The sequence below is a fragment of the Gekko japonicus genome, unplaced genomic scaffold (assembly GCF_001447785.1).
Source record: "Gekko japonicus isolate JY-2015 unplaced genomic scaffold, Gekko_japonicus_V1.1 scaffold980, whole genome shotgun sequence".
In the NCBI taxonomy this organism is placed as follows: domain Eukaryota; kingdom Metazoa; phylum Chordata; class Lepidosauria; order Squamata; family Gekkonidae; genus Gekko; species Gekko japonicus.
Genome location: NW_015177037.1, coordinates 6,689 through 28,988, shown reverse-complemented (window position 1 = coordinate 28,988; position 22,300 = coordinate 6,689). Strand labels below are relative to the sequence as shown.

General features: G+C 43.5%; 1 protein-coding gene across 1 annotated transcript; it reads right to left on the bottom strand.

Moving 5' to 3' along the window:
* Window positions 1–726: 726 nt before the first annotated feature.
* LOC107124493 (monoacylglycerol lipase ABHD6-like) lies at window positions 727–19,295 on the bottom strand. The gene is made up of 8 exons (XM_015427972.1): window positions 19,273–19,295; window positions 16,691–16,847; window positions 15,293–15,406; window positions 13,166–13,298; window positions 11,328–11,485; window positions 9,901–9,955; window positions 7,574–7,674; window positions 727–2,654 (listed from the first exon to the last, which is right to left on the bottom strand). The coding sequence occupies exons 1-8, from the start codon at window positions 19,293–19,295 to the stop codon at window positions 2,478–2,480; spliced, it is 918 nt and encodes a 305-aa protein (XP_015283458.1). The 3' UTR covers window positions 727–2,477.
* Between the last annotated feature and the right edge of the window lie 3,005 nt (window positions 19,296–22,300).

The window sequence follows — 22,300 nt, the reverse complement described above, 5'->3', positions numbered from 1 at the left end:
TGCCAATCTCCAGGTGAGGGGGAGATCACTCAGAATTACAACTGCTCTTCAGATGGCAGAGATCAGTTCCCCTGGAGAAAATGGTGGACTCTGTGGACTCTGTGTCTGGGCACCTGCCCAGAGCCTCTTTCTAGAGCTTGTTGTATTTATGTCTGCAACAGGCCTTATTCCTAGTACTGAAATAAATTTGTATGTAAATTAGCAATGAAGCTTGCTGCACATTTTGGAAGAGGGGAGTTAGATTTTTCAAAAACCTTCCCCGTATGTTTTTTAAAAAATCACGGTTTATGCAACAAGCTTAGCTTTCTAGTTTTGATACAGACATTTCATTCAGCTACAACTTGCTACCAGATACTAGTACGCCCTCCAGCGGGCACCAGCAGGGAGCTCCAGGCCCCGCCCTCCCGCACCTCACCCGGTGGGATGGCGTCCCCCCGCATCCCCCCCAAATGACCCCTCATACAGACATTTAATTCAGCTACAACTTGCTACCAGATACTAGTACAAATAACTGGAAAAAGAGAAGACCACCATATTTGGTATGCTCTGTACCAATATACATTTTCTTTTTAAAAAGCAATCTATTGAAGCTTATACTGCATCTGATAAACAATTCACATTGTAAGAGTTTGGTAAGCAGACAAGCATTTACAACACTCTAATTATATTTAATTGTCACATATTTCATTCGGCCCCGGGAGCACATGGGGCACAAATTTGTGCATCAATTATTCATCCCCACCCCACCCCCAATTATTTAACCATTCACAGAATTCATAGAATTCATTACAAAAACTCAATTATTTACATCAAAACACTCAGTGGAACATGTAATTAAGAATAGAGCCGAGAAAACAGCTCATTCCAACTTGCACCTGAATTTGATCACTTATGTGTCTATCTACAGTATTTATTGCTTGGATCAGATCCCATCTAGATGAAAAAAAAATGGCTCCAGGATTGGCTCCAAAATGGCTCCATGGTTTATTAACTGTACAGAAAGATCACTTTTCATAGGGAATGATTTGCTAATCACATAAATACAGTTGTAGTTTCCTTGACCTCAGTAGATCTAAACAAGTCTGGTCTGTGTGCATGTGAATTCTATAGTCAGTGGATTGCCCCTTAAAGCTTGAATTCCTACACCAGTAACTCCAGAGTTGTTTGGATACCACAACCACAGGCTATAAGAACATATTTGTAATGAAAGCAAGGCCAGATGATACCAATATTTCAGCATTGCTGACAATTAAGGCAGTACATACATAACAAAGGACTCATCAAGGGATAGAAAAACTCATCCATAATAAATTAGTGTAAACATTACAGAGCTGCACAGTCCATGAAACTTTCATACCATTAAAATCTTGTATGTCACCTTCATTCTCTGACAAAATCATAAAGTAATGAGCTACAAAAACGGCACTTCTGCAAACACCTTGATCACCAGAATCTTCTGTAAGAGCTGCTTATCATGCAAAGCCGTATATACTAAGAGGCAGGATACCCCTGAGGCTCTCAGTCTATGAAGTTTCCCTCTGTACTGTGTTTCCTATATATTTTAAAAGAATGTCATTGACACCTACGTTCCAGTTAGCCAGATATTATGCTAGATCACATAACAGAGCTGCATAAACATAAGGATTGGCCAGTACATTCCATGATATAGAATTTTCTGATTTCAGGTCATATTCTAGTTTATATATTATATAAATAATTATATGACGTGTACTCTATGGGTGAAGTCCAGTGGATAAGCAGGAAATAATTTTTTCCCAGGTAATTCAGGCTGCAGTCCTCTATACATTTTATTTGGGAGTAAGGCCCATTGAAATCAGTGCTACTTACTTATAACTAAAGCTGCTTAGGATAATGCAAGTACAAAGCAGAGTTACACCCTTCTAAGTCCACAGAAGTCAATGGGCTTATAAGGGTATAAACTCTGTTTAGAATTGCACCATAACATTGCAAGAAGATTGGCTGAAATCAGGAAGCCCCCACAAGCCCATCATTTTCCACTCAGCCAGGCTTTACAATATACCAGATCATTGCAAAGGATGAAAATTGGCACCTCGGCAAGATAAAAAGTAGATCTGTATCTCTTCAGGCTATCTAGTTAACACGAACACTATCCAATTCCAACTTGGATACCTAGTTTTAAAGTTTGTGAAGATGTTGTCAAAAAATAGTTGGGATGGTACCAAACGAAAAATAAATTTGTAGTACCACAGGTATGATGGGCCTTCTGCTACTTCCCAAATATTGTGGAACTTTACTGGACTTTACCAAGAGCAACCATAACCTGAACTTTGCTCAGTGTCCGTTGAGTCACTGCACTGGCAGAACTACAAATTAATAGATCAAATTTTCGGATTTCTTCAGGGATTTTGGCACGGTCACCAAGTTCTGTACAAGATCCCTGAGAATTTCATGACAACTGAAACATCTAGCTTAAGGGTTCAATTGACAATAAAAGATCAAGCCAGTTTCTTATTGTTTTCTGCATTCTGGACAGTAGCTAAGAACTCCAGGAGGAGCTTTGCTGTTTTCCTGGGCCGTTCCACGACTACAGTGTGTCCACAGTTCTCCAAAATGTGTACTTGACAGTCAGGAATTGATTTTGCTAAAATATCTGCTCCTGAAACATCCAGCACCTAGAGGAAGTTGGGGGGGGGGGAGAGAGAGAAAAGGATATTACTCAAGAGAAAAACATGCCTTATCACAGGATTAAGGTAAATGGGTCATCTTAGACAAACACTGCGCTGACCCGTACATCAGTAGCATTCACCAGGAAATTGTCAGGAATCAGTTGGGCTGCATTTAATAAGGCTGGAACTGCAATAGATTTTAATACTGAGGTTGGAAAAAATATCTGCTCCCGAAACATCCAGCACCTAGAGGAAAATTGGGGGGGGGGGAGAGAGAGAAAAGGATATTGCTCAAGAGAAAAACATGCCTTATCACAGGATTAAGGTAAATGGGTCATCTTAGACAAACACTGTGCGCTGACCCTTACATCAGTAGCATTCACCAGGAAATCGTCAGGAATTAGTTGGGCTGCAAGAAGCATTTAATAAGGCTGGAATTGCAATAGATTTTAATACTGAGGTTGGAATAAAAGAAGAAAGTGGGATGACAGCAAGAAGTTAACTTTTTCTCACACTGGATTCACAAAGCAACATTACTCTCAATAGACCCGAAGACTGATATGGCGCAGGAGAGGCTAAATGGCTGCCATAACATGATGTTTTATGAACCGCCCAACCAATGCTGAAATGGCGAAAGAAGGCAGTCAGTAGATAAATGTTAGCTGAGCAACGTTAGAAGATAACTGAAATAAAAAGGCAAAGACTACAGATGAGAAGAATGCAAAAAAAGTCTTTTAATTAAATCCTAAGACTTAAAGAGTGTTACATATAGATTCTATACTTTTTTACCCTGCAAGAATAACAGTAAAAGAAGAAAGTGGGATTACAGCAAGAAGTTAACTTTTTCTCACACTGGATTCACAAAGCAACATTACTCTCACTAGACCCGAAGACTGATATGCCACAGGAGAGGCTAAATGGCTGCCATAACATGATGTTTTATGAACCGCCCAAACAATGCTGAAATGGCTAAATAAGGCAGTCAGTACATACATAAATGTTAGCTGAGCGACGTTAGAAGATAAATGAGAATAAAAAGGCAAAGACTACAGATGATAAGAATTCAAAAAGTCTATTAATTAAATCCTAAGACTTAAAGAGTGTTACATATAGATTCTACATGAAAATATTGTTGATTTATCCTCCAGTGTACCATATGTGCCTCCTTGTGGTTAGTCTCCTGGCTGCTAAAGCACTATTTGTTGTTGTTGTTCAGTCGCAGATTTATCCTCCAGTGTACCATATGTGCCTCCTTGTGGTTAGTCTCCTGGCTTCTAAAGGGCTATTTGTTGTTGTTGTTCAGTCGCACAGTCGAGTCCGCCTCTTCACGGCCCCATGGACCAGATCACGCCAGGCCTTCCTGTCTTCCGCCGTCCTCTGAAGTTTGCTCAATTTCGTGTTCATTGCATCTATGACACTGTCCAACCATCTCATCCTTTGCCGTCTCCGTCTTCTTTGACCTTCAATCTTTCCCAGCATCAGGGTCTTCTCCAGTGAGTGCTCCCTTCTCATTTGGTGGCCAAAGTATTTGAGCTTCAGTTTCATTATCTGGCCTTCCAGGGAACAGTCAGGGTTGATTTCTTTTAGGATTGACTGATTTGATCTTCTTGCAGTCCAAGGGACTCTCAAGAGTCTTCTCCAGCACCATAGTTCAAAAGAATCTATTCTTCGGCGCTCGGCCTTCCTTATAGTCCAACTCTCGCAGCCATACATGACTACTGGGAATACCATTGCTTTGACCATGCGGACTTTTGTTGGCAGGATGATGTCTCTACTTTTTATCATGCTGTTTAGGTTCGCCATCGCTTTCCTCCCAAGGAGCAGGCGTCTTTTAATTTCATGGCTGCTGTCACAGTCTGCGGTGATCTGGGATCCCAGGAACGTGAAGTCTGTCACTACTTCCATTACTTCCCCTTCTATTTGCCAAGGACTGATGGAGCCGGATGCCATGATCTTAGTTTTTTTTTTTTTTATGTTGAGCTTCAAGCCCACTTTTGCGCTCTCCTCTTTTACCCTGAGCAAGAGGCTCTTTAGGTCCTCTTCACTTTCAGCCATTAGAGTGGTATCATCTGCATATCTGAGGTTGTTGATCTTTTCCCCAGCAATCTTAATTCCCGCTTGTGATTCATCCAGGCCAGCATTTCGCATGATGTACTCTGCATATATATTAAATAAGCAAGGTGACAATATACATCCTTGTCGTACTCCTTTTCCTATGCTAAACCAATCAGTTGTTCCATATCCGGTTCTAACTGTCGCTTCTTGGCCCTTATACAGGTTTCTCAAGAGACATGTGAGGTGGTCTGGTACTCCCATCTCTTTAAGGACCTGCCATAGTTTGTTGTGATCCACACAGTCAAAAGCTTTAGCATAGTCAATGAAGCAGAAGTAGATATTTTTCTGGTACTCTCTTGCTTTCTCCATAATCCAGCGAATGTTGGCAATTTGATCTCTAGTTCCTCTACCTCTTCGAAACCCAGCTTGTACTTCTGGTAGTTCTCTATCCACGTACTGTTGAAGCCTAGCTTGTAGGATCTTGAGCATGACCTTGCTAGCATGTGATATGAGTGCAATTGTGCGATAGTTTGAACATTCCTTGGCATTGCCCTTCTTTGGGATTGGAATGTATACTGACCTTTTCCAATCCTGTGGCCACTGTTGCGTTTTCCAAATTTGCTGGCAAATGGAGTGCACTTCACATTCCAGGATGTCTGGGTCGAGGTCAGTGATTATACCATCATGGTTGTCAAGGACATCGAGGTCTTTCTTGTATAGTTCTTCTGTGTATTCTTGCCATCTTTTCCTAATCTCTTCTGCTTCTGTTAGGTCCCTCAGACTGGTTCTCCCCCAACCCCGCTGCATCTTCCTAGACCCCTCCCCATTCCCCATGTGAGCACATGGAGTAGGAGTACGTGTGATTGTCAGATGTTATTAACCTATACCCTTTTTCCATACATGGAAATGCTGTCTGCACAGGAAATTTCTCATGTTTCAAGCTGCCTTTAAGAGTCGTTGCCCAAAACATCTCAATGTGCAGAACCTAGTAGGAGCTACTGCAGCAATATTTGAGACCAACCAAGAGACTGACTTCAGGCTGAAAATAGGTGTCATACAGAAAAAGGAAAGCCATGGGAGGCCCTTTGTAGCACCTGGACCACCTAATGCACTCCACTTCCCTAGAGTACAGTTTCACGGGGCAGCCCCCTAGGTCTGCAGTAGAACAGATAGAGTCAAGTCTAGTAATACCTTAGAGACCAACCAGATTTTGAGGGTATAAGCTCTCTGACAGACCATCTGATGAAGGGAGCTTTGATTCTCAAAGTTCCTATACCCCCAAAATCTTGTTGGTCTCTAAGGTGCTAACTCTGTCCCTCGTCCAATTCCACTTTGTTTTCAATGCAGTTTTGCCCTCATATTTTTCCTACTCCCTCACATATAATCAGCCCTCCCACTCACATTACTAATTTCATCACATCACCTTTGTTTCCTTCCTGCTGTTGCATTTTTCTGCCTCTCCCCCCCCCCAACTCTGCCAGCAACTCTTGGAACAGAGTCAGTCCATTTAGTTGTCATGACAACACCTTTCTCCCTAACTAAAGCTCTGGTACTAATGGCACCTTGGAACTCTGGGTGAATTAGTATTCACCACAACCCTCTTCTTCCTAGTCTCGCATACAACATCCATTTGCCCTGTTACAGCAATTCTGAACAGGTGTGGAGCTCCAATTATATAAATAACAACAACAACAACAACACATGTACCTCCTCAAATTATATAAATAACAACAACAACAACACATGTACCTCCTCCACCCAAAGAGACAGCCGGACTGTCTTCTGTGGGTTGAATAGTTCTGTACAGATCAGCTCACACAGATGTGTTGTCTCCATTCAAATGAACAGGGCAGGGCCGTTCACCAACAGGAAAGGCCTGTAGCCACTGCATCTCTTGCCACTCTCACTTGTTTTAATAACAGACCCCCCAAAAAACCCCAAAACTCTGGCCAATACAGGTGCAGCCAAAAATGAAAACAGAAGGAAATATTTACCTGTTACTCTTTTTCAAGATCCTAAAAGGAGTCTGCCTAGCTGAAAGCAGGGCTACGTATTTAACCAATCATACACCATTCTTTTCTAAACAGACTGCTGTGTAACAACTTCAAGTAACAGAACTTAGAATTAATTCTAAACAGACATATTTAAAAGCCTCTGAAAGGTATCCACATCTGTTTGTCTAAGTCATTTCATCACACTGTCTAAGCCCAGCAAAAGTGCCTTGGGCAGGTGAAGACCTTTAACTTCCTGCCTGTTATGTAGAAGAAGAAGAGAAGAGATTGGATTTATACCCCGCCCTTCACTACCCAAAGGAGTCGCAGAGCGGCTTACAAACTCCTTTCCCTTCCCCTCCCCACAACAGACACCCTGTGAGGTAGGTGAGGCTGAGAGAGCTCTGACAGAAACTGCTCTTTTTCAAGAACAGCTCTTATCAGAACTACGGCTTGCCCAAGGTCCTCCAGCAGGTGCAAGTGGAGGAGTGGGGGGAATCAAACCCGGTTCTCCCAGATTAGAGTCCGCGCATTTAACCACTATACTGTACAATGTACACTGTACAATGTAGCAAGAAAACTAGTTGTACCTGCTAGATTATAAATTAATATGCATCTGGGCAAGATCCAAAGGAGTCAGCCGTGTTAGTCTGTTGCTACAAAATAGCAAAAAGTCCAGTAGCACCTTTAAGACTAACAAACTTTATTGTAGCATCTGGACAGGGGGACTGGGCTCTGGGCCCAGAAAGGTAGCAATGCATTTGTTCATTTTTAAGGCACTACCTTTCTAGCTCTCCTCATTTGCTATTCTTCTGTACTCACTTATCTTTCATTTGCACCGTGGAGGAAAAAACATGAAAAGCAAATTGGCTGATGTACCTGATCTTGCTTTCCCCAGATGATCTGCACTGGGGCTTTGATCTTGCTCATGTTTTCATAAAGAGCGTTTCTTGACTTTTCATCTGTAATCGCTAAAAATACTTTTCAGAAGAGAGAAAGAAGAGAGAGAAAAATTAGTCTAGCACAAGTGGGATTTGATTGTGACCCAAATCTTTTATACTGAATTCATTTTTGTCAATGAAAGGCGATAACAAGAAACAGAAGAATTTCCAGAGCACACGAAAGAAAAGGTCAGTCGGCACGGCCAGGGGATGTGTGCATGTAAGATCCCTTTAGATGTGGCACTTGACCACCAAACCTGTAGGGCTGCCACCCAACCTATCAGCCTTGTGTTATCTCCTCTTCCCCATGTGCTGCTTAGGTAGATTTACTAATGCTGTAACATTATCATAATGCTTAGCACAGGAAAAGGAAGTGGTTCATCCTCTTCTTCCTCTGTCAGATAGGCAGAGGGCAGGCAGCAGTGGGTGGTGGTGGTGCTGCTGGCTACAGATCTCTCACCTGCCCTGGTAGGCTACAATGGCTAATAGGAGCCAGAGAAACAGCTGAAATCACACAAAGGAGCAGAGGTCCATCAGTGGCTATTAGCCACAAGGTATAGATAGGGACTCTGGGGCAAGTGATGCTCTGTCTTCTTGGTGCTGGGGGGGGGCAACAGTGGGAGGGCTTCTAATGTCCTGGCCCCACTGGTGGACCTCCTGATGGCACTGGTAATTCTGGCCACTGTGTGATACAGAGTGTTGGGCTGGATGGGCCTTTGGCCTGATCCAACATTGGTGTCTCTTATGTTCTTATGTTGACGGGTGAGTGAATGGAGTGAATGGAATGAGTGATGCACACAGAGGCAGCAGCTGCTTGTTTGGCTGGGGGTATGAGCAAGAAGTAATGGTACTCAGGACCAGCAGCCAGGAATCAGTTCCTCTGTCTGCATCACAGTGGTACTGTGCCTCAGAGGGGACCAGTAGGACAGCATCTTCCTGAGGGCCCCAAAACCTGGAGATGGCTTTCTAGTAGCCATGTGCAACCTTCAAGCAATGTGTTTCAGCATATGAGATCCCAAGAGGAAAACAGAGGACAATCATGACTTCCATCTCTCGCTTTGTGATCTGCCCAGAGCACACGGCAGCAGTGTTCCCTCTAAGCTGAGTTAGTGTGAGCTAGTTCGCAGGCTGTTAGCTTCCAGCTCACAGATTTTTGTCTTAGCTCAGGAAAGATGGCTCCGGAGCAGACTAATTTATGCAGTAGCCAAATCGCTCGCTCACAACTTTACTGCCAGTAGCTCACAAAGTAGGATTTTTGCTAACAAGACTCCACAGCTTAGAGGGAGCATTGCACGGCAGGGTCAGAGTGGGTTTTGGAGAACAGAAACTGAGTTATGCATTCATTTTCAAAATGAAGGGAGATGGAAATTTGTTTTTATGACAGAAACGAACGGGAGAAAATCAAAAGAAATCTCATTCATTTTGCTTTTCCACTGCTGTACATTAGTTATGCAAAGCAATGCATCAGGGGTTCTTTGCATTGGATACACTGACTGAAACAGCATGGAGGGGAAGGGAGAAAAGATGTGCAGTGGCTGTAGGCCTTTCTTGTCTGTGAACTACTCTGCTTAATCTACGAGAAAAGAGGCCACATCCTTCAAGCAGAAGAAGCCAGTCTGGGTCTCTCATTGATATCAATGGAAAGATTAACACTGGAATTCACTGCCACAGGAAGTGGTGGCGGCTACAAGCATGGACGGCTTCAAAAGGGAATTAGATAAGCATATGGAGCAGAGGTCCATCAGTGGCTATTAGCCACAAGGTATAGATAGGGACTCTGGGGCAAGTGATGCTCTGTCATCTTGGTGCTTGGGGGGGGTCAACAGTGGGAGGGCTTCTAATGTCCTGGCCCCACTGGTGGACCTCCTGATGGCACTGGTATTTCTGGCCACTGTGGGATACAGAGTGTTGGACTGGATGGGCCTTGGCCTGATCCAACATTAGCATCTCTTATGTTCTTATGTTCTTATGAAAGACAACAGAATGCTTTTTAAACTGCCTGTTAAATGGGCATCTGTTTTCCTGTCTCTCTGAAATTTGGCACGTCTGATGCAAAAACAAATGAACCAAAAATTAAGGAAAGGGCAAACAAATGGCATCTTTAAAATAAAATGAGAGAAGAAAATACAGAAATGAAAACAGAAACAAACGTATTTTTTTCCTATGCACACAGAAATGTTGAAACACCAATTTCACTCTCCAAGAAAGAGCCGTCCAAAAGTGTTCCCATTCATGGCCCAGGAGAGAAACATGAAATGCACTTACATTTACGGTAAAATTCATTATGTGGTATGCGCACGTCAACGAGGCCCTGCAGGATCTAAAAATACATAACTGTGTATTAGAAGAACAGAATATGTATGCTACGTACAGCTTCTAGCATTTTCCTTCTGGGGAGACAGCAAAGGAAATGTCTGCCTAGGTGCACCAGAAAATCCATACTGACAATCAAACACTTGTGTGTTCTGTTTTCTCATATGTAATTAAGGGGTAAACTGCAGCAAAAGCTACTGCAGGACACTGTGGAAATGTGTCTCTTTCATGATCCTGCAGAACAAGAGTTCCCACAGAATTATTCAAATAAAGGCAACTCTCCATCTCCAAAAAGAAAGGGACTATATGCCTGAACGGTAAGAGGAAGGGTATCTTCCATCTAAGAACATGGGAATCCTGTGTCAGAAAGACTGCTTGAAAGACACTGATTATATATTCACCCATTCTGGAAATAATTCCAGCCATTTTGTTTAGCCGGAACGTCAGATTTGCACACAGAGTGAACAGTCTGAGCATTCCCAATAGAGCAAATAACATTTCAGTTGCATTCATTTCTCCCTTTCTTTTTTAAAAAATAACTCATGCATATGGCACAGTGTGCTCTCTGCTCTCTGTATGAACACCCACACAGCTGCTAAAGAGCTTTCAGGACAGAGCTTGGGGAGAAAATTAACACCAAAAAGGAAAGCAAGAAAGACTGTTAAGACTCACATAAATCCTGTGGAGCACTGGCCCCTCACACAGTTCCTTAAGGTGCTCTGACCCCCCCCCCCAGAAGCAGCATTTGGGGGAACATTTCAGGTTGCCACGGAAAGGGGGAGGCAAGATAGTCCCATTCTGGTGATGGAAATCCTTTCTGTCAGCAGAAATTACTCTTGGATTCAACCCATAATCATTCAAGCACTTTGGTGAGGTTTTGGTCAGATTTTCTTTTAAAAATTCTCTAGACTTTCATGGATTTTGAGATATCATGTTGGAAAGGTTCAGAAACTACAAGGTCTAGAAAAGTATCACAATTTGAAGTTTTACAATCTGTATACTTGGTATTAGCGGTTTCATTTTTTTTTAAGGGCAGTTTTTGCAGTGTGAAGGTACTCAAGTCATCTACGCTCTTTGAAATGCTCATTCAGAATTCCTGTCACATTGGGTAGCTTGAGGATTGTTCCTCCTGCCAAGGGAGAAGTCACAGAGGCACTGAATTATAATGGCAGGACTTGCATGCTACCACAAAACAAGTCCAAGGCCAAAACTGTTATGGGACAACATCTGCCACACACACATAAGTGGTATTTATATTAGGTTAATAAACACTCACTAAAATAGCAGCAGGCCTCTGGCACAGAAGTCACTTTCTGCAGTAGCACTGGTGCTAAACAGGATTGCCAAAGAAAGACTGCCCTGCAATTCATGCGTCTTACCTGTTGAGGGACTTTGAAGCGGACATAAGAGCAGAGCTTTAACATGTCTGCCATTTCCTCAGGGGTGGATGGAATTAATGGAATCCTGTCCATGGCCCTAGACTCCTCCATCTCCTGCAGCTGCTTCACAAATTTGCTAGCTTTGGAAGGCTGTAATCCTGAGAAACAGATGACAGGCACGCCCGCATGTTACAGTCCAAAAGGAACACAGAAGCAAGCTCACTAGCCTTAACAAGGGCAGCGGAGCCATAATGAGAAGAAGAAGAGATTGGATTTATACCCCGCCCTTCACAACCTAAAGGCGTCTCAGAGCGGTACACAATCGCTCTTTACCAACAGACACCCTGTCAGGTAGGTGGGGCTAAGAGCGCTCTCTCAGGAACTGCCCTTGAGAGAACAGCACTGAAAGAACTTATGACTGACCCAAGGTCACACCAGCAGCTGCATGTAGAGAAGTGAGGAATCAAACCCAGTTCTCTTAACTACTACACCAAACTGGGTTTACCGGTAATTCCTGATTATATCTGGGAATTCTTTGGGAATTTTTGTTCAGTCTTCCTGATAAAACCTGGATACATTTGGGAAGTCAAAATGGATATTTTCAGTTCAGACAGACCCAAACGTATCTATTTAGTTATTAGATTTATACTCCGCCCTCCCCATTCAGGCAGGTCTACCCCTAATCAGAAGCTGATCCAGCATTTGACATCCAGGATGAAAGCTCTTTACACTAAATCCATCAAAACTGCAATCTATGCCACTGTTTATGGTATGTATTATTTGTTTATTGCACATATCACGCTGCTCTTAATGCACTGTGTTCTAATTCCATAATTCCACTATCAGTACTGTTTGGCATATCATGTGTGATACTTTTCCCATAATCCTAGTCCCATTGTTCTTTTTTCAGACATCTCATTCTATCATGCTATTTGACTGCATTGTCCTATACCATGTGACCCACCTTGACCCTCAGTGAGAAAGGAGGACTATAAACAAGCAAACAAACAGTATATTCAATTACCCGCTTTCCCTCCTCTGCAATGTTTGCAACAACCTATTGGTGTCCTGTCCTGATGTATCAATATGTTGCATTCTTCCCACCCTCCACCCCACATAACGGCTGTCTTTAGTAGTAGACTAGAGTACATGCTCAAGAGACTGGCAGGGGGGCATTTTTCATCAATATAAGGCAGATGGCGTCATGGAGGGGGGTATGGCTACAATGCTCTCTCTAAGCTGTGGGGTCTGGTGAGCAAAAAATTCTACTCTGTGAGCTGCTGGCATTAAAGTTGTGAGCAAGCGATTTGGCTGCTGCATAAATTAGTTTGCTCTGGAGCCATCCTTCCTGAGCTAAGACAAAAATGTGTGAGCCGGAGGCTAAAAAACTGTGAGCTGTCTCACACTAACTCAGCTTAGAGGGAGCACTGAATGGCTAAAATGGCCTCCCCCCGGCCTGTTCTGGCAGCACCAGAGCCCATGTTGCTTTCAGCATCACCCTTTCAAGGTTCATAGTTGCTGGGGGAAGCAGGAAAAAGCTGGTTCCGCCAGTCTCTTATGCTGGCACGGCACAGAATTCAACCCAGTGCCTCAATACTAGAATGCAGGCGGGCTGTCCTAAGAATTATAGCAAGGGAGGAGGAAGTTAAATATGTGGTTCACCACACATTTCTCACTTAGGCACCTGTCTGAACCAAGGCCAAAGGGGACTGGCAACAGTTCAAGAGCTATCTGAATCCTGTTTCCTCCCAGTGTCTACACAAACATGGTACATAACTCCAGCATTCAGTTCCTTCGGACCTGGCTCTATATTCCACTACTTCCTTGTGTTCACTCACCTGCAGGGCACACGAGACTTAAACTGCAGATGTCTGCTGGATACTGAGCAGCGTAAACGCCTGCAACATTTCCGCCCATTGAAGTGCCTACTAGATGAAAGGGTTTTCTGTTCAGATTGATACATTCGACAAACTGGGGGGAGAAAAAACAAAAGGGCAACAATGCGTTGGTACATCACAGGCAGCAATTTTATAGGACTGGGAGCAATCAGAGTAATGTGTTTAAAAATAAATAAGAAAAGCAAATAATGACTCTGGAGATTCAGTGCCACAGTATACGCTAGAGCGGGTTAGCTTACTGCCAGAGCCCTGAGCTGCTCCCCTTAGGAATAAAGCTAGAGTGGGTGATCTTACTGCCAGAGCCCTGAGCTGCTCCCCTTTACTATTCTCAAGAAAGAATTAGTTATTCATGAAAGATTTTTGACCCAGCTATGCCAGGGAGAGCAAGAAAGCCCCACGAACAGTGCAGATTTTGCAAGTTTCACACAAAAAAGTGCCCTTTCTTGATCAAGAAAAGATTAGGGGTTGTGTAATTTCTGATGGGGAAGGCCAATGTGGAATAGGCTTCAACCCGTATCAGCTATATTGGCAGCTTTAGGGTGATTTCATAAAAATACAGAGTTCTTGATAAAACCGATTGTTCTTCCCTCAGCACCTTATAATCCAAAATATTTGGTTGGGGTTTTTTTTGACTAATTATTCATTTAGGTAACTCCTCTGAGTATTCTGTGTTTTAGAACTACAGATGATCTTGAAACTCAAGATGTGGGGTACCCCCCCCCCCATGACATCTTAGACCATGTGATGAGACTGCACGAGAGACCCCATGTTTGATATTAAAGCTAAGAAAAGAGTTCACAGAGCAAAGATCCCTTGACTTGGGAGTTTGGAGGTGCACTTCACGTGTACCCCCCCCATCATTACAAGTAACAATTCCCTTATGTCAAGTGTAAAGAACTTGTTAATGAAAACCATGGAGGGAGGGGGGCAAAATGAAGATGCGTATCATATAGAACAAGAGGAATGCAAGAATACTTCTGTGTAACTGACTGAAAATGTGTAATATAGTGTGCAAGCTCTTGACCAGAGTGAAGGAGGTGTGTATGTGGGGGGCTGGTAGTCTATGCACGGTCCTGATTCCCTATAACTCAGATCTGCAACCTTCAATGATGTTCAGTCATCTCACCCTCTGAGAAAACAAACACATCCTATAAACAGACATGGGAAGGATAACAAAAAGGAACCCTCTTGTGTGCTAGTTGTTAGGGAGACTGTCTCAGGGACACTAGCTCCAAACTGTGTTTCTGTACATATAGTCTGCTTATTTATGGAAATGCCCAGAGCTGAAGAAGCAGCAGTCTGTCAAGCAAATCACACAGTAGAAGCAGAGCCACTGGAAGAACAGAGATATATGTTTGTACGGTCTCACTGTAAAAACTGAAATGCCTTTAGTGCTACTCTTGCCATTCAATGTATTAGAAAAGCAGGAGAAAGGAAGACTCAGAGATTACATCCCCACGGTAAACAAGACTTCCTAGTCACCAAAGCTTGAGCAGTCCATTCATTCAAACAACCAGCTACAACTTTGTTGTTTTTTTTGGGGGGGTTGCTTTTATTCAAAGATCTATTAGGATTTGCAGGGGGCAGGACTTGAAGAGTTAAGAAGATAAAGGATTTGGGAGGAAGGGGCAGAGAGATGGGCAAGGGAGTCTTTGAGACTGTGACTGGCTGGCCATGGCTGCTGGTGAACACCGTAAATGAGAAGCTGACAGAATGACACCCTTCTAAGCTCATTGACTTCAGTGGGCACAGAAGGGTGTAAATTTGCTTCGGGTGGCACTGTGAGAGATGTCAGTTCAAGCACAGGTTTCTAAGTCTCCCCTATTCTTCATTGTAACATCCTTTCACACACTTTCAATCCAGTTTGCAACTGGAGTTTACTGCATGAAAGGGCAAAGTCCACTTGCAAACAATCACCAAAATGCATTAAAAGTGGATTGTTCAGCATGTGTGAAAGTGCTTGTAATCGCCTTAAAACAAAACAAGAACCCTCAAGTGATTCATGCATACACAAAGGTAGAACAGGAAGAATAAGTAAACGGGGGGGGGGATTACTTGAAATGTTACCTGGTGTATTCTTTTCACTTGCCCATAAATTGAGTAGTCATCTAGAGATGACCGGGTAGTGCCCTCATGGCCAGGCATATCAACGCAAATCAAGTGCAGGTGCTTCGGAAGGAACTGCAGAAAACAAGCTCCAAGTGGTTAGGCTGAAGGAGAGACTTTGCTAAAGCAAAAGCAAATCTGAACAGGTTTCTAGACACTGTTATTTTTTAACCTTGTACTGGCAATGCCTGGACTATTTTAACGCTTATCAGCACAACCTATTCCTTTCAAGGCAAAGCATAAAGGAGACCTTTTGTGTGTGAGAGAGAAGAATTATACACACATACCATCAACCTAAAGTGTTCTCAGCTTGTTTTTAGACATATTAGGCATATTCTTTGTGAACAGGCAAGCAAGCAAATAAACACAATCCCCTTTCTAGTCTCTCATAATCAGGGCTATTTTTTAATGGAGTTCTGGCTGGCTCCCAAGTTGGCTACGCCCAGCAGGAACTAATTAGCATAATAGGCCACACCCAACAGCAGAAACTCATTAGGATTGGCTACATTAGGGGTGTGTGGCCTAACATGCAAAGGAGTTCCTCCTACAAAAAAAGCCCTGGTTTTGACAACAAACAAGGTAAACAGAATAACAAGCAAAAGGTGGGTGTGGCTGGATAACCACACTTCTGGTAACATGTGGGCGTGGCCTAATGTGCTAATGAGCTGTGCTGTCAGGGATGTGGCCCAATATGCTAATGAGTTCCTGCTGTTGGGTGTGGCCTATTATGCTAATGAGTTCCTGCTGGGCTTTTTCTACAAAAAGAGCCCTGCTTCATAATAATTCATCTCAAGGCTTAGAAAAGAGCAGCCCCATCAAGAGCAGCTCTACCACCCACAGGTGTTTTCACAAGCAGGTACAGAAGTGTGATAGCCCAAAGTTTCCAGAGCTGTCCAGGACAACTCTGTGGTATTCAGTCTGCACAGCTGTCTTTCCACATTCCATGTTAGATTACTACAGAAGTGGGAACTACATCATCATATGACTTTTCCTGCGCTCTCAGCTGGGCACTACACCACCCACTGGGCCATCTGGACTTGTCCCCGATCCTGATTTCATGGTTGATAGCATAGTTCCACTGCTCTCTATAACTAGCTTCCAGGATACGTTGATAACATATGGATGTCTGCATCATATGAATGCTTCCTGGACTAACATCAGAAGAACCAATGGAAAATAAATCACAAAAACCGATCTACCTACAAATATCCATATATTGCCTATGCAAGATGGATGCCAACCAGAGTGGCAAATGCACAGGAACGATTACATATGAATCAGCCCTTAGGCACAACCGCAAAGATTTGGTTTTTCCTGAGGTGGTATTTTTCTTTCGCTTCCAGAGAAACAGAAACATACCTTGACTATAGAGAGCCACATATCTTTGTGTGCCGAGAATCCATGTAACATGAGTATGGTGGGTCTGTGCCCAGGTCTCCCTCGGTAGGAATAGCAAAACTGGTAGTCATCACAGTTAGCATATCTAACTTGCATCCCCAGTGCTCGGCGCCAATACCTGGTAAAGGAGGACTGCAATGTAGTGAATATAGCACAAGCTCAGAAATAGTTCTAATCCTGGTTTGTTTTGACGTCAATTCAAGACACTTGCCTTCCCTTTCAATAGTCTACCTGTGTGCCCCATCTCTCAAATCCCCCCTTACAGAACAAACCACACTGATAAGGGCAGAAAAATGCTGGGATCTGTATAATCAGCTGGCTGGTTATTGTGAACCAATAAAAGAGAGAGGGAGAGAAAATTAAAATGAAAAGGTCTTTATTGGGCAATTGTAATCTATACACCACAGTCTGGAGTCCTAAATAATCAGTGAAATTTCCAGATATTCTATGGATACAATATATATTAAATGCTCACCAAATTATGTATATACTGACTAAGAATCATACTCTTACTAACTTGAATGGGAGATTAAGGCCATGATCTATCTTTGAAACTGTTCTTTGATCTGACTTGTTTTGGCTGAACAGTTCTTTTACCTTTATGGGATAATAACTCCACCATTATTAATTTGAATTTTTTTTAAAAAAGACTCAAACTCTCAATTATGGCCTGCTGTGTTCAATTTCTACTGCTACAAGATCTTTTTTAAAAAATCCTCCTTCTATTGTTATTTGTTATACCATTAATATAGTAACAAGCTACAATTAGCTAGGAAAAGCATTGGTGTTATTATTCAGTATTTCCATATATATGCAAAGAGTTACAAAATCCTTATATCCCACTGGTAGATGGATCAACCATTGCTCCAGCTTCCCTGATGAGAAGTTTGAAGGCTGTAGCCCAAAGCCACCAGGAAAAAATAAAATAAAAAGAATACCTTAGGGGAGATTTCAGCTCAATTTTCACAAAGCCCAGTCAAACATTATCTACCAAACTGCAATGGTCTCTGTGACATGAAACTGTTTTAAGGGCTTCTCATGGAACCCCCACTGAATGATGTCAGAATTAAAACAGTGTAGGATTCTGATGCATGGTTGATATGTGACCTCAATTGACCCACAAATGCATATATCCAGATTTGAGAGCTTAAACTATACACTGAATCTTGAAATATCTTGCCATGTCCAAAGTGGAATTTTGCCCCAAATTTGCTTTTTGGTGAAGGTGTTTCGTACTGGTAATTTCAACAATGCATATATATGGATCAACGGTACAAAGAACAAGGTAAACTGTTTAAAGCAGAAATGATCCTTCAATCTGCACAGTGCATCCTAAAAGCAATATAACGGCATGAAGCAGATAGTAGGGTTGCCAAATCGGGCCGGGGGGCGGGGAACCCCCCGCTTCCGCGGCCCGATTTCCGCCGCAGGGGAATTCCGGCCCGGGGGGAACCCCGCCCCCCAAGCTGCGTCACCGCCACGTTGCCAACGTTGGGGGCGTGGCTGAGCTCGTCGGAGGGGAAAACCATATGGTTTTCCCCTCCGACGAGCTCAGCCACGCCCCCAACGTTGGCAACGTGGCGGTGACGCAGCTTGGGGGGCGGGGTTCCCCCCGGGCCGGAATTCCCCTGCGGCGGAAATCGGGCCGCGGAAGCGGGGGGTTCCCCGCCCCCCGGCCCGATTTGGCAACCCTACTATGCCGGCGCGCGCGCGCGCGCACATCCGGACGACTCCCGGACCGCAGCGACGCTCCCCCGCCGCGGGGGGAAGAAGATTTGGCAACCCTAGCAGATAGAATTATCATACTTGCACAAGCCTCAAAAAGTTCCAAGAAGTTTATAAACAAAAAATGCATGAACGTATCATTTAAAAGCCTGTTTTGCAAACCTACAACAGACAATATTTCAATGAGCTAGAGCAGGTGTCCCCAATGTGCTGCCTGTGGGTGCTCCCCCCCCCCAACACCTTTCTTGGCACCTACCAAGTGTTTTTAGAAGGTGGGTGGGGCCAGATGGGGCTCTTGCCCATCAGGACTTCTGACTGGCCACTGAAGATCCAATTGGCTATGTGCAGATTAAAATAATGTTGTTTCAGTCACAGCTGCCACCACAATGTTCTCACTCCTTTTTCCAGTTTATTTCCTAAATTACCCTTCTTCTTCCCTGCACTTGGGCCTCTTCTGTGTGTTTGGCTCTGCTTCCTGTGGCAGCCATTTTGGGGTTACACCCAGCACCCTGTGTCAGAATTCCAAAACTGCCCACCAGCTCAACAAAGTCGAAGTCCCCAGCCCTGACCTGGATAGCCCAGGCAAGCCCAATCTCGTCAGATCTCAGAAGCTAAACAGGGTTGACCCTGGCAAGTATTTGGAAGGGCGGCCTCCAAGGAATACCTTGGAGGTGGAATGAACTCCTGCTAGAGATCAAGGCCCTGCGGGACCTTTTACAGTTCTGCAGGGCCTATAAGACAGAGCTCTTCCGCCAGGCTTTTGGGTGAGGCAGCGGACGTCAAATATCATCTGGCCCTTCCTGTTACCACCCTGTTACCTTTCTGTTACCATCTGTACCATGGTCTTCAATTCTAACTGTCTTGGTTTACCCAAGGTAGGGTATTTATAATCTGGAATCTCTTATGGGATTTAGACCTTTCTGCTTCTAATTGTTTAACACCAGGGCACCATTGTAATAGTTGTGATATAGTTTGATTTAAGGGTTAAGTTTATAGTTTTAATCTTGATTTTATTGTTTTATACTGATGTTGTAACCTGCCCTGAGTCCACTCGTGGGAAGGGCTGGATAGAAATTGAATTGAATAAATAAATAAAAATAAACACCAGGGTTGTGATGCAGAGGAAGGTGATGGCAAGCCACCCCTGAACATCCCTTTGCCTTCAAGCTCCACTAGGGGTCGCCAGAAGTCAGTCTGACTTGATGGCAAAAAAAAAAAAAGATTGAGGACCCCTGAGCTAGAGTTTCACACTTTGAATTGTCTGAATGGAAGGGGGGGGAGTACCAGCAAAAAGATATGGAGCAATTTTTTAAAATTAATAATTTATTGAATTTTTCACAAAGTATAATCAAGTAACATTATAATTTGACATTAAATACAGAACATCGAACATAAACAGTATGCTAACTTATCATGTAAAGGTGTAAAACATGTACAAAGATTCAACATCTGCGAACTATGTGCAATAGAAATCAGAGTAACCAAACTTCAATCTTGTGAGTATGTAATAACTTGGTGTTTCAGAGTTCCGTGTATCTTAGAAAGACATCCTAGCCGAAACTTGTGGGTAGCCAGGCTAATCTTTGTTATACTCCTAATGTGTAGATGAAACCTACAGAGAAGCTCAGTATATACAACCATTCATGATACTGAGAAAGTCCAGAATGGGACTTTAGTCTTTAGTGAGAAAGTCCAGAATGGGATTCCACTTCTCCATGAATTTAGTGGAAATCGGCCAAAGAGCAGCGTTGTTCATTTTGCAGGTGACACACTCCATCAAGAATTGATCCCATAACTTCTTGTATCAAATCAGTGTTTCGGGCGGCTTTGTGTCCTTCCAACATGTAGCAGTGGAGGTCCTGGCAGCGTAGACCATCACATTCAAGGTATTTTTGTGCACATGATTTTCTATATTTGGTGGCCAGTAGTCTAGAAAAAGCCCTTCCGGGCATAGTGGCATGTCTATGTTGATAATGTGTTTAACTAACCTCTGTACCTCTTTCCAAAAGCTCTGGATCTTCTCACACTGCCACCAGCAGTGTGCGAAGGTGCCAATCTGTTGACATTCCTTCCAGCATAATGGTGAGTGCCTGGAGCTCATGTGAGAGATCCTTTGAGGTGAGAGATACCACCTCGCTAATATTTTGAACTGCTGCAGCTCTAGGGGTATTGAGCGGGGGAATCTCCTATGTGGGTTCCAAATCATGGACCAAACTTCATCATCCAGGGTAGCTGTGCAGTCTTTTTGCCATTATAATTGTTACGACATCGGTTTTGGATTTCTGTCTTTTAGTAAGAGCTGGTAGGTGGCCGAGATTAAGCCTGTATTATGTGAGTCGTATAATTTCAATATCATTTCTAATTCTGTGTGTGGTTGAGACAGTATGGATGTAAGTTTGATTTGACTTGTAGCATGTTGCAATTTCAGATATAGAAACCATGGTATTGTTTTCCCTAAAGCTTTCTCAATTTCGTTTTTCTGAAACAGACCCTTTTTAGATGCAATGTCATAGAAGCGTGAAAGCTCTGCTGCTTTCCACGTTTTGAGAAGGGTGGGATCCCACATCTCCGCAAACCATATTTGATGTGTAAAAGTGGAGTACCTTGACACCTCAGGTAAGTAAAATTTTCTAATTGTTTTCCATAAGTTCAACATAGGCATCAGGAACTCATTGATTTAGTAGATGCAGGATTAATTTTCTTATCCCAAAGCATGTGGCCTATCGAGTGTGGATGGATAAGATCAGAGCATAATTTGACCCAATCAAGCTGAGATGTTGAGCGTTGTGTTTTAATGATATTTGCCAGGAGAGTTGCTTTATGGTATGTTGTTAAGTCAGGAAATATATGGAGCAATTATTGAGCCTGCCTGTTCTCCCTAATTTCACTTGAATGTGAAAGAGCATCTCATCTGTTATGAGCCAGGACACATGGGGTGCGTTCAGACGTGGCATTTGTAACGGAATAGGTGACGATTCCAACCGGTGTACTTACCGGCGTTCACATGGCGAACATCTGCCTCCCGTCCCTAACCGTTACAAAGCCGTTTACACCGTTGTACTCTGCCACTAGGTCCCAAGTGGTGGTAAACAGAGTGCAACGGTGGCTTCCGATACAAACCGGTGTCTGATCGCTCTCCACCGATGCCTAGCCACTTCCGTTGGAAGCCTGAGGCTTCCGGCTCTCCCCCTCTATGTTGTTTTTAATAATAAGCGATATGCGCTCGGGCGAAGCTTCGTCCCGAGCGTTTGTTAAGGGAAAAAAAATGCCTTACTTTAACGTCCCGGAGGAGTCCGGGACTACAGGGAGGCCAGGTTGGGCTTTAAACTTTAAAGGTAAGTGCTTACCTTTAAAGTTTAAATGTAAGGGGGGGGTTGAGCATGCGCAAAAATCGCCATTCTCTGAATGGCTGCCTGTGCGCATGCTCAAACAGTCCTTAAAAAAAAAACACAAACGCCGACGCCCACAGCGTGTGAGCGGGCGTCCAACGGAGGGCTCCCCAAAATGGAGGGTGAGTATGAACGCGTTTCTGCCGGCATAAACTGCACCGGTTCCAACCGGTCTGAACGCACCCATGCTGTGCCTCCTTCCATCTCAGATACGGTGGAAGTGGACTTGCATGCTCTTTCGTGGAAACCTGCAGCACAAAAGCTGTTCAAATTAAAACCCCGCTCACCCTCTGCAAAAGTGAAGGGATCCGTGTCTTCCAGTCTACATATCAGTGTTGTAATCCATCCTGCTAACCCAGTTTTAATGCCAGGAGGTGGCCCTCGTTATTTTACACAGTGTCAAGATCCTTAAATGGGCTGAGAGGATGACCTTGACACTTGCCTGTCATATTTCCAT

Bases quoted from the DNA above. Each gene is read 5' to 3' on its own strand.
- LOC107124493 (XM_015427972.1), bottom strand. From the start codon at position 19,295: ATGGTACAGATGGTAACAGAAAG. The intron at 11,486-13,165 runs GTGAGTGAACAC...TCTGTTTCTCAG, and splicing joins AAGTCTCGTGTGCCCTGCAG to GATTACAGCCTTCCAAAGCT. The intron at 2,655-7,573 runs GTACATCAGCCA...AACTTCCTCTAG, and splicing joins TCTGGGGAAAGCAAGATCAG to GTGCTGGATGTTTCAGGAGC.